The sequence below is a fragment of the Aptenodytes forsteri genome, unplaced genomic scaffold (genome assembly GCF_000699145.1).
Source record: "Aptenodytes forsteri isolate BGI_AS27 unplaced genomic scaffold, ASM69914v1 Scaffold81, whole genome shotgun sequence".
NCBI lineage: Eukaryota > Metazoa > Chordata > Aves > Sphenisciformes > Spheniscidae > Aptenodytes > Aptenodytes forsteri.
This window is the reverse complement of record NW_008795259.1, coordinates 4703192-4714150: the sequence shown is the minus strand read 5'-3', so window position 1 is coordinate 4714150 and position 10959 is coordinate 4703192. Positions and strand designations below refer to the sequence as shown.

Genomic DNA, 10959 nt, shown 5'->3' with positions numbered 1-10959 from the left:
GCGGAGGGGAACCGCCGCAGGCCGCCGGCTAAACCCCGGGCGCGGTTGAGGAGGGGCTGAGCTCCCGCCCCTTCCCTCAGCTCGGCAATGCTTCCGGGGAAAGGAAAGGAAAGGAAAAGGAAGCGCCCCGGTAGGAGGGGAGCGCAGCGCAGCACCCGGTGAGGTGAGTGCGGCCGCTCCGCTGTCCTGCAGATGTCGTTTCCTACGGGAAGCTTGCGCTTGTGTTTTTTTAAAGAAGCAGGGGCTGCATGGCGTTGCTTTTATTACTATTTTTTTTTTCTCTTTCGTGACGTGGTTTCTGCTTCTTGTCAGCTGGAGTCGCAGCGGTGTGTTGGTAATGCTTTTTATGTGTAGGAGTGATGGGGACACTGCGGAAATGTTGAGTTTTAACGTGTCTCATGGTGCCAAGTCCAGTGTGGGGGCGGAGGAGGGTCTTTCCGCTCCTTTCCTATTCCCCAGCCTATGTCCTGGTGAGTGCGAAGCCCTTGCCTTCTTGTGCTTGAGCATACTGGGACAGCGTCAGGTTCTTCGGGGCTCCTCCCTGCCCCTCTCCGCTCCTGCTGAGGCACATGGGGCCGAGAGCTAGCGGTGGTGGGCAGTCGCAGGGCTCCCTCATCCCCCATGTCCCACTGCCTGCCCCTGGAGAGGTGTGAAGTGGGGAGCTGTTACTTGGCATTGTCAGAGATCTTGTACTGCAAGTGTTTTAACGTCACTCCCAACTCTCCAAACCCTAATTCATAGAATCAAAGAATAGTTTGGGTTGGAAGAGACCTCTAAAGGTCATCTAGTCCAACCCCCCTGCCGTGGGCAGGGACATCTTCAACTAAATCAGGTTGCTCAGAGTCCCGTCCAGCCTGACCTTGAATGTTTCCAGGGATGGGGCATCTGCCACCTCTCTGGGCAATCTGTGCCAGTGTTTCACCACCCTCAGCGTAAAAAATATCCTTGTTCTTCCTTATATCTAGTCTAAATCTACGCCCCTTTAGTTTAAAGCCGTTCCCCCTTGTAAAAGTTTGCCGCCATCTTTTTTATAAGCCCTGTTTAAGTACTGATAGGCTGCAATAAGGTCTCCCCAAAGTTCTCTAGGCTGAACAACCCCAACTCTCTCAGCCTTTCTTCATAGGAGAGGTGTTCCATCCCCCTGATCATTTTTGTGACCCTCCTCTGGACCCGCTCCAACAGGTCCGTGTCTTTCTTATGCTGAGGGCTCCAGAGCTGGACGCAGTACTGCAGGTGGGGTCTCACCAGAGCAGAGTAGAGGGGCAGAATCACCTCCCTCGACCTGCTGGCCGCGCTTCTTTGGATGCAGCCCAGGATACGATTGGCCTTCTGGGCTGCGAGCGCACATTGCTGGCTCATGTCCAGCTTTTCATCCACCAGTACCCCCAAGAAATGATGCCCCTTTCCCTCAAGAAAGCATGCTTTGGTTCAGGGGATGGGAAAAGGGACATCTGTGCCACAGGCGCAGCTTCCTCTGTGGAGATGGACACTGCCTGATGCTCATCACCCGGAGTTCCCCTTCTGGCTGTGTTTGAAACAGTTAGCTGCCTCAGAGGAGTCACAAGCCGAGGCGAGGTGGGAGGTATCTGCATATACAAGGCACTAATCCGTGTCATAGTCTTGGTGGGATGTGTCTCTTGGGCCGCAGGCTGGAGTACAGCTGCACAGCTGCACCCTGCTCTGGCCAGGTTCCCCCATAGCAAAACTGGTAGTTGGGAGGGACACTGCAGTGTGTATCTGCTGCTTAATCTAGATACAGCCTTTCTGTCCATAAAGACTGTCCTAAAGCATAGGTGTCTACTACTGAGGATATATGCTTCAGATTCATAGTAGTAGGAATATACAGGGTCAGGGCATCCAGAAGCCTCTGCACAAGTGCCTCACCACTGACTTGCAGAGCCCACAGGGAGACCAGAGTGAGGAATGAGTTGCTGTGGGCAAACCATCTGATCACTGAGGGTTTTGCAGCAAACAGTTTACAATCGACTGACAAATACGTGCTTGTATCACATGTTTTTTGTTCCTTAAAGTGCAGTCATTCTGTACCGTCTCCAAAACCACTCTGATGAGAAGGGTATCGGTAGTTACATTGCTATTCATGAGCTGCGGAGAAAGCATGGATAATTGTAGAGATACAACTCCTAGCTTTGTGTCCCAGCTGTTGAAATATTACTTACAATTTGGTTAAATGCACTGATTTTCAGGTAGGCAAATAGTGTGAATTCTGTCCTTTTGTCTGTAAATTTTTGTCTGTCATGGAAGCCCTACAAAAACTTTCTAGATAATACTACTTGCTGCTGTCACTATTCCTGGGTGTTTTGACCTCCAGGTCCAAAAAAACTTATTGCTAGCAATCTGACAGGTATGGGGACAGTAGGAAAATTCTGGTCTTCATTGTAACCAACATGAACTAAAAATACTAAGTGCCTCCTACTTAAGCTGTAAAGTACATGTAGTTAAATTACTCGTTTCAGACAGGATTGGAGGATTGTTTCTAAGCTTGCCTTTTTTTTTTTTTCTTCTTCTTTCAGTTATGGGAGAAGAGAAACGGGGGAAAAGTTACTAATGTTTATTGCAAAGCTACCATTAAGAAATTTTCTTAGGTGGAAAATCATGCATGCAGAAACTTGTTCTTTCCACCTATTTGTCTCAGATAATGAATTAGTAATATGAATTAGGTGTTGGTTTTGTATTTCGTAGCAACATATCAACACTAGGCACTGCCTTAAGGTAAAAACAAAACACAGAAACCTTTACTACCAGCTGATACTTTACGATGTCCGGTGATACTTATCTGTAGTTAACTCAACATTCTAGTATTTATTTCTCCTTTCATAAGCTTAATCTCAGGTTAGTTAACTACCTACACAGCTAATGTATGTAGAGTATGACAGGCATCAAGTTACACATGTTGAAGTGTAAATAAAGTACCATAAAGTTATCCATAAGCAGATTTTTTTATAGTGTGTGTTTCAGTGTTTCAGGAAATAAAATGTAACTGAAATGGACTTTGATTTTTCTTTGTACTATGGCAGGAAATTACAGTAATCTGTCATGCTGACCAAATAACTTTTTTTCTTTTCTTTTTTAATCTTGTAGGTCAAGTCATTCTGCTGACTTCTACCAGACTGGCTGTTAGGTTTAAAACACAGTGTGCACACATACAAGTAAGCTGAAGGTAATACTGACGATATATAGACTTAGAGAAGGTAAGAGTTTATAATTCTGCCATTCCGATGCCTAACGTTTTGCTCTGGTTTTCCTATAAGGCAAATAATTGTCTTTGTGAAGTCAAAAGAGACTTGTTTTAATAAATCCTAAACAAAATGCTGTTGTATATGATAATCTCAAAAGATGTAATAGTACTTAACCAGTGAGGAGTCTAATGACACCAGTGGGAATTGCTGTCTCTGTTAAGGGTATGGGATTGGAATAGAAAAGCAAACAATAAATCCCTAAAATGACTCAAGTGCCTAGTATGGGATTTAAGGTGCTTGTTCCACCAAATCAGTTTTTCAGTGAGTTGATGATTTTCCAGACTAATTATGACACTTGCTGCATAGCTCATACTGGGAAATGTAAAAGACAGAAATAACATACCAGTTTGTATTCAAATAAATTTGAGCTGTTCTTGTTTTGTGTTTTATCTCCCAGGCTCTGAACCATGGATAGCCTCTGTACAGCAAATACCACTTTTGCACTTGACCTCTTAAGAAAGCTGTGTGAGAACAAAAGCGGGCAGAATCTATTCTTTTCTCCTTTTAGTATTTCTTCTGCTTTGTCTATGATTTTGCTGGGTTCAAAAGGTAACACTGAGGCCCAAATAGCGAAGGTATGTCTAAATAAACAGTGTATTGAATTTGGGACCATATGAACAACAAATCTGTATTATGTCTGTGACCTGCACTTTTATGCTAAACTATTATTGTCATTCTGGTCTCAGAGAGCAGAGGTTTTCCTTTGGTATGTATGTAAGCAGTACCTGTTTTTATAGGGGGAGCTTCCCTCGGTATGAAATTAAGAGGTTCCTGGATTTTGTTGTGCATTTTTTTGTGGTTTTGTTTTTTTGAGACAGAGATCTTCCTTCAATATGACATTAAGAGGTACCTAGGATTTTTTTTGTAGGTCTGATGAATCTTTGGCTACATAAAATATTTTCTTCTATCTTCTCTGGGCTGCAGCCAGGCACATTAAAAAAAAAAAAAAAAAAACAAACCTAAAAATCTGCCCTGTATGCATGTCAAAATGGTAGCTGTACCTTGGTTTAATTTTTTTTTTGAACTTGCTCAGGTGGCAAATACCACTTGGCATATTTTTTTACATATGCAAGTGACAGTACTAAATGCATAATCAGTCATTTTTTATTATGTTTGCCTCTTTTGCAAAGTGGAAGAGGAGTATAAACACGTATTTTTGTTTTCATTTAAATCTGTAAAAGTTTCTCCAAAATTATATTATATTATTGCCATACTTGGAGGTATTCAAAATCCGTCTGGATATAGTCCTGGGCTACCAGCTGTAGATGGCCCTGCTTGAGCAGGGGGGTTGTACCAGATGACCTCCAGAGGTCCCTTCCAACCTCAGTCATGCTGTGATCCTCTAATGCTTGGCTTGAGTGAAGGAAACTAAATACTGCTGACTCATCTGAACCCTGATTTATTGCTTGTACAACATCCAGCTGGGGGCATCATATGTGACTTTCATGATAAGCTCCAGATGGGAGGTGTGATGAAAAATCTTTTGGCTTCAAGTCACAGTTTTTAAACCCAAAAGTCATTTTAAAAAAAAAAAAAAACTATGCTGAAGCAAGTGTGTTCAGAGAAGGCGTGGACTCTGCTGAGGATGTTTGTCTTTCTACAGGTGCTTTCTCTGAACAAAGCTGGGGATGCTCACAATGGATATCAGTCACTTCTCTCTGAAATTAACGATCCAAACACCAAATACATACTGAGAACTGCTAATCGACTTTATGGAGAAAAGACATTTGAGTTTCTCTCAGTAAGTAACCATTAAATTTGTGGTGTTTTTTAGTATAATGTACTTGCTACCTATTTCCTTTGGAAGCCAAAGGCAGACTTTGGTTTTACTCTCCAAATTTTCTAGGCTGAGACCTACCAATGTGATAGATTGTGCCAAAGCCCGGTATCTGAACTTGGTGGAGAAGCTCCTTTTAGATAGCCTGTGATCTGAATGCACAACTGGTGCAAAGCACAATAAAATCCATCAGACTCCAAATCATCAGGGTTCCATGACCCATTCATATTTTTGGCTGTGGGACAAATGGTTGACATATCTCTTTTCCCTTGATCATGTGTAAATATGATAAAAAAGAATTGTTACTGTTCTTCAGCATGGGCAGTATTTTGTAGTTCTTCTGTTATGTAAGTCATCCAGAGAACATACTGAGAGGAGTACATGACTTTTAAGATTTTCCTTATCAGAAGATCTAAATAAGGATAATAGGTATTGTGTTATACATGTTCCTTTAGATGCTTCCCTAGAAGCAAGAAGATGTAAGGCTCTTATTTTTTTTTTTTTTTTTCCTTCCCCTGGGAGTGATTCTTTGTAAAAAGAATGCTAGTGTTTCATTTGTCTAGTAAGATAAAAATTACGCGGATTGTACTCTAATTTGCACCTGTGTAATAAAGATCTAACTGTATTAAATCAGAGAGAATGTATATTTTTTCCTCTCTAAGAAGAATTGGTTTCCCCTCTGAACTAAAAGTTTTCTATTAGTCTGGGAGGCTTAACAACAGAATTTATGTAGAGAGAAGCTTATAAAATCATATGTTCTCTCACTGAAGCAAAAAACCCCAAAAACTAGCCACATCATTTCTCAATTAAGTTATGTAGAACTTTCTAGCATAGTAAACAAGCCATTTGACTTAATAACATACAGTGGACAATTCCTAGTTCAAATAAGTGGTATAAAACCTAATAGGAATGTGTCAGACAAAACTTTAACAGCTCTATATGAAGCTGGGGGAGGAAAGCAGACAGATTTTCTTGGTGTATTTAAGAATCATCTGTGGCTGAATGAGAGTAAAATACATTGCTGAAAAGCTGTTCTGAATGTCCATGTTAGTCATTTATAGAGTCAAGTCAGAAATTCTACCATGCTGGACTAGAACAGACTGACTTCATGCATGCTTGGGAGGATTCCAGAAAACAAATAAATGGCTGGGTAGAGGAAAGGACTGAAGGTGAGTGTTTTGCAGAATGCCCTGTTGTATTTAATGGCAGCCAGGGCTTGGGTAAACAGCTATTTCAAGATACAATACTGTGAATTAAAAAAACCCAAACATTGAGCTCTTGCTCTGTTTGGTATGTAATTGTCTTATCTGTTGTGTATTAATTACAGAGTAGATACTATATTAGATAATAATTAGATACATGTCAAACTGTTAAAAATTGTTTTGTTTTTTTTTTCTATGTATCATAAAGGTAAAATTCAGAACCTGTTGGTGGAGGGGATTCTCGATTCACTGACCAAACTTGTGTTGGTGAATGCCATCTATTTCAAAGGCAACTGGGAAAAGCCGTTCAACAAAGAGAGCACAGCAGAAATGCCATTTCAAATTAACAAGGTATGGTATGCTAAAATGCTGACAATACACGGTTACTCTGAAGTACTCTGAAATGAATACATTTAACTCTGAAGGGGAAAAAAAAAAATCATTCAAGCAGGGTTACCTTGGGTAGGCTGTATGAAATTCCTTATACTCCCTCCCTTTAATATGAACACTCTGTTTAGTTTCTGTTAAGTTTCACATAATTATTAGAAACTTTAATATAACAATTAAGTATTTCTTTCGTTCTGTCTCTTTTTTTCCTTTACCCTTCTTGTTTGTTTGAGAGAGGTAGCCCTCTACATAGTTACAGAACTTAGAACTGAGGAGAAGAAAACAGTTGAGTGAAGCTGTCAGGCTATTTGAGAGTTGTGAACAATTTCGCATAAGTCAGTGAACTTGATTATTTCAGCATAAAACTGGTGTGGATAAGAAAAGAAATGTTCCTTTAGGTTGTAGGCAGAAAAGAGCGCTTCTACATGTGCAGAAACTTCTGAATGTGAGTCATCTTCAGTCAATTACTATTTTAAGATCAGAGTCTTCGGGATCCAGGTAACCATTGGAGAAAGTTGTAAGATGTAAGGTTGGGGAATGCTGCCTTGGCTCACCCAGAGAACTCACTTTCAGATATGCAAACAACTGCGCATCTCTTTCCTTGTAAAACTAAATGGCTTAAGTTTGTGTTTTCATCCTACTAATGACTAGCCAGTGATGAGCTGCAGAAGTCTGTGCATAGGATCAAATGAGCAATTGAAAAATCCCAGGTGTAATAGCAAAGGTCCGGTAGCAAAGATGTACTTTAACATCCCAGGAGCCTTTCCAGCATCTTGTGACATTATTTCTGTGACTCTTGCACTTCTTATGACTCGCTGGATGATTTTCACATGCTGTGTGGCCTTTTCTTCGCTTATCCGTCCTTTTCATGTGTCATTGCTGCTGCAAAATAATTTCTGCCATATTCTCTGTGGGCATTGTTTCAATGGGCTTTATTTTAAAAACAAAAAACTACTTGCATGGTTAACTCATGAAGGTTAAGGGACAATGCAATGAAACTCTTAACTGAAAAGGAGGAAATAATGATGTAAACAATAGTAGCTGATGCTCAATGTGAAAATGGAAGGAGATAGCAGAGAATGAAATTGAAAAGAAAAATCTTTCCTCTCCTTACTATCCGTGTGACTTTTAAGAATTCAAAATAATGCTCTCACTTTCTTGGCATTTTTAGTATCATTTTAAAATATTTTAATTCTTCTTTGTTATAGCACTTGGAGCCACATGGACTAAAAATGAAAATACCTACATTGAAATTATTTTCTGTTCATTTAAAGCAAGGTACACAGGCCCTGCTTCTTACCAGCTCTGTTTAGTGCTTGTCACTAGTTAAGTGAGCCAATTTTTGTGTCCTTGCCTCTTTGCCTTAAAGGAAACTTCACAGACATTTCCACACTAGTAATTAAAAATTAAATCTCAGGGATTCTTACTTCCTACCTCTTGCTTTACAAAAGACAGTGGTGGGGCTGTACGCTGTGGTGTGTTTAGTTCTCTTTAGTCAAATTCTAAAAAGCCCTGAGTAACTGGATGCCTGCTTCGTATTTTGAGACCAGCAGACTAGCTCAGTAGTAACTGTTGACATCCCTTTATTTTTAGGAAGAGACCAAACCTGTGCAGATGATGTTCAAGAAGGACAGATTTAACATGACCTATATTGGAGACTTCCAGACCAAAATCCTTGAGCTCCCTTATGTCGGTAATGAACTCAGCATGATCATCCTGCTCCCTGATGCAATCCAGGATGGATCCACTGGCTTGGAAAGCGTAAGTTTTTGAGCTAAATGCAAAGACAGTCTGCATCCTTCCAGGGAAGAGAGTTTGATATTGCATATAGGCCTGCAGTTCAGTTCCAAAGCTATTATGTCATTGACGCTCAACGTCAGCTGAAATGTCCCACATCTCCCTGCCCCCAAAGTGATTGGCATGCCTTGTATGGTCAAGCTGTGTGCTGCCCCCTTAGCCAGAGGCTCTGGAAGAAGACCCGACCCTCCTCAGGAGCAGAGGTTAGCTGTGGTTATGGTGAAGGCATAGTATGGTGAGAGGGGATTTGGGGGAGCTCTTGGGAAGTCCTACAGCTTGTCCCGTAGATCTTCCGTGCTGAACAGCTGGCAGTCTCTGCCCCACTGCCTGGAAACAGGCTCACAGAAAAGTGTAGGATCTCTTCTGTTGTGGAGATATGATAGAAGTTTTGGCTATTTCGTGCTCTGGACAAGAAATTTATTAATAAGGCTTTCTAACACTGACTGCAAAGGGCATTGTGAGCAGACTTTTTCATCAGCTCATCAACCTGAAGGAGGATCCTGTGGTTAAGAGACAGAACAACTGGGTTCAGTTCCTTTGGGACCTTGTCATCAGTTCTTCTGTGCCTTTGCTTCCCATATGTAAAAATGTAAAAAACCCCAACCTAACATGTTTTATAAAAGTAAACTTTAAGGATCAGTCCCTTCCACGTATTGTATCTACCAAAAAGCATGTGGGATTGATCTCAGCTGGGGCCGTAGTCTCTAGTGAGAAGTATAACTTGCACTTCTGGCTTGAGACCCTCTAAACCCTGGAAAAAAAGATGCCTATTATGCACTATGTAAACAAACACAGTAATCGCCACTTTTGGCTGTGTAAAACTGACTCTCTTCTCATTTTAATTATGTAACTTGGGTTTTTCTTTAGCTGGAAAGAGAACTTACGTATGAGAAGCTAATAGATTGGATCAATCCTGAAATGATGGACTGTACAGAGGTGAGGGTGTCTTTACCCAGATTTAAACTGGAAGAAGATTATGATCTGAAACCCCTTCTGAGCAGCATGGGAATGCCTGATGCATTTGAGTTAGGGAAGGCAGACTTCTCGGGAATCTCAGCTGGCAACGAGCTGGTGCTCTCTGAAGTAGTTCACAAGTCCTTTGTGGAAGTCAACGAAGAAGGCACTGAAGCGGCAGCTGCCACGGCAGGAGTGATGGTGCTGCGCTGTGCAATGATCGTTCCAGAATTCACTGCTGATCATCCCTTCCTCTTCTTCATCCGGCACAACAAAACTTCCAGCATTTTGTTCTGTGGCAGATTTTGCTCTCCCTAAAAAGGAGATGTCTTGGCAGAAGAGCCGCGTTTACACATGTTCTGTTTCTTTAGAATAGGGCTACCTTTTTTGCACTAATTGCCTCTTTCAACTGTGCCTGAATCCACTTCTGTGGTCTTCATCGCAGGCTTGAATAGAATAACAGAGCCACTTAGACATACATGGCAACTGCCACTTATAACAACTCCCTTGCCCTGTGCACCTGAGTGCAGAGGTCTCTGACTTCTGCTGACACAAGAAACGTCCCGCTTGCTCAGTGAACGCTTCGGCTGTCCTTGTAGTCCCCATTGCACTTCACTTTTCAGGCCCACCAGGCAGCAAGTCAGCCAGTGACATCTCATAGGAAGGGAAGAAGTTAATTTTGTTTCTGACGAGGCTGGAGCACATCTTTAGCTCCCTTCCCCCTTTTTCCTCCTGCCCCCTCTCTTTTTTTCTTCCAGACCCATCCATTTAATGTCTTGATACATTCCTTAGAGATGAAAGGAGTCTTTGGCAGCCTGTTCCAAGTGTTGCTAAGCATCCTGACTAGACAGGTTTTTTCGGGTAATAACTGGACAAGCACTTAGGCAAGAATGGGAATAAAAGTATGTCTTTGTACCAGATGTCCTTATAGGATATTCAGGGGGTGAGGATCACTGTTTTATCATCACAGGACACCTGGGTTTATTACCTATCACTGAGTTTATTAGTCATTTAACAAAGAATGTAATGAAAAAGCATATGGTACCTACGCAATATTTAAATGACAAAGCTTTAGTTTTTTGCTACTGTTATATATTTTTCTTATTTGTAGTTTCTGAAACAGTTTAACTGTGTAATACCAAAGACATAGCTGAAATAGCTTTCCCAATACAGTGATTTGTTTTGCTGTTTCTGTTCCTGAAATAATAAAAAGAACTGTAAGTGCTATAGGACTGTTTCTTTAACCATAAATCATGCATTTTTCTTATCTGTAGTATGAAGAAAACAATTATTTCTTGATAGAAGCTGGTTGTACTCTATGTAGCTTGTTCGGAATTAATTATTAAACATGGGATTCTCCGAGTACTGCAAGCCTGAGGTGCTTACTTGGGTTGCCATGAAGTTTGGGGTTGGCCTTGCAAGGGTTTGCAGCAAAGAGCCTTTACAGCAAAGGGCTCCTAAAGCCAAGCGTTTGCTTCTGGGCAGGACTCCGATGCTGCCTCGGTGCTTGTGCACAGCCCCATATCAAGGCTCCGTGGTCGTCATCCACAAGGTGCTAGATTGCCCTGTGCTTAATTCGGCTCCC

The 10959-nt window shown here is 41.5% G+C and overlaps 1 protein-coding gene across 2 annotated transcripts in view; it reads left to right on the top strand.

Moving 5' to 3' along the window:
- Positions 1-10736, top strand: part of LOC103898830 (serpin B6) — a 22675-nt gene extending 11939 nt beyond the window's left edge. The window contains exons 1-8 of one of the 2 annotated variants that reach the window (XM_009279197.2): positions 70-163; positions 3100-3209; positions 3655-3832; positions 4861-4998; positions 6086-6203; positions 6445-6587; positions 8217-8384; positions 9288-10736. In XM_009279197.2, coding sequence (XP_009277472.1) covers positions 3665-3832; positions 4861-4998; positions 6086-6203; positions 6445-6587; positions 8217-8384; positions 9288-9692 — 1140 coding nt within the window. In that variant the 5' untranslated portion in view covers positions 70-163; positions 3100-3209; positions 3655-3664 and the 3' untranslated portion in view covers positions 9693-10736. Of the gene's footprint in view, positions 1-69; positions 164-3099; positions 3210-3654; positions 3833-4860; positions 4999-6085; positions 6204-6444; positions 6588-8216; positions 8385-9287 lie in introns of those variants that run through there. The other variant, XM_019472039.1, reaches the window with a different exon arrangement.
- Positions 10737-10959: the final 223 nt, after the last annotated feature.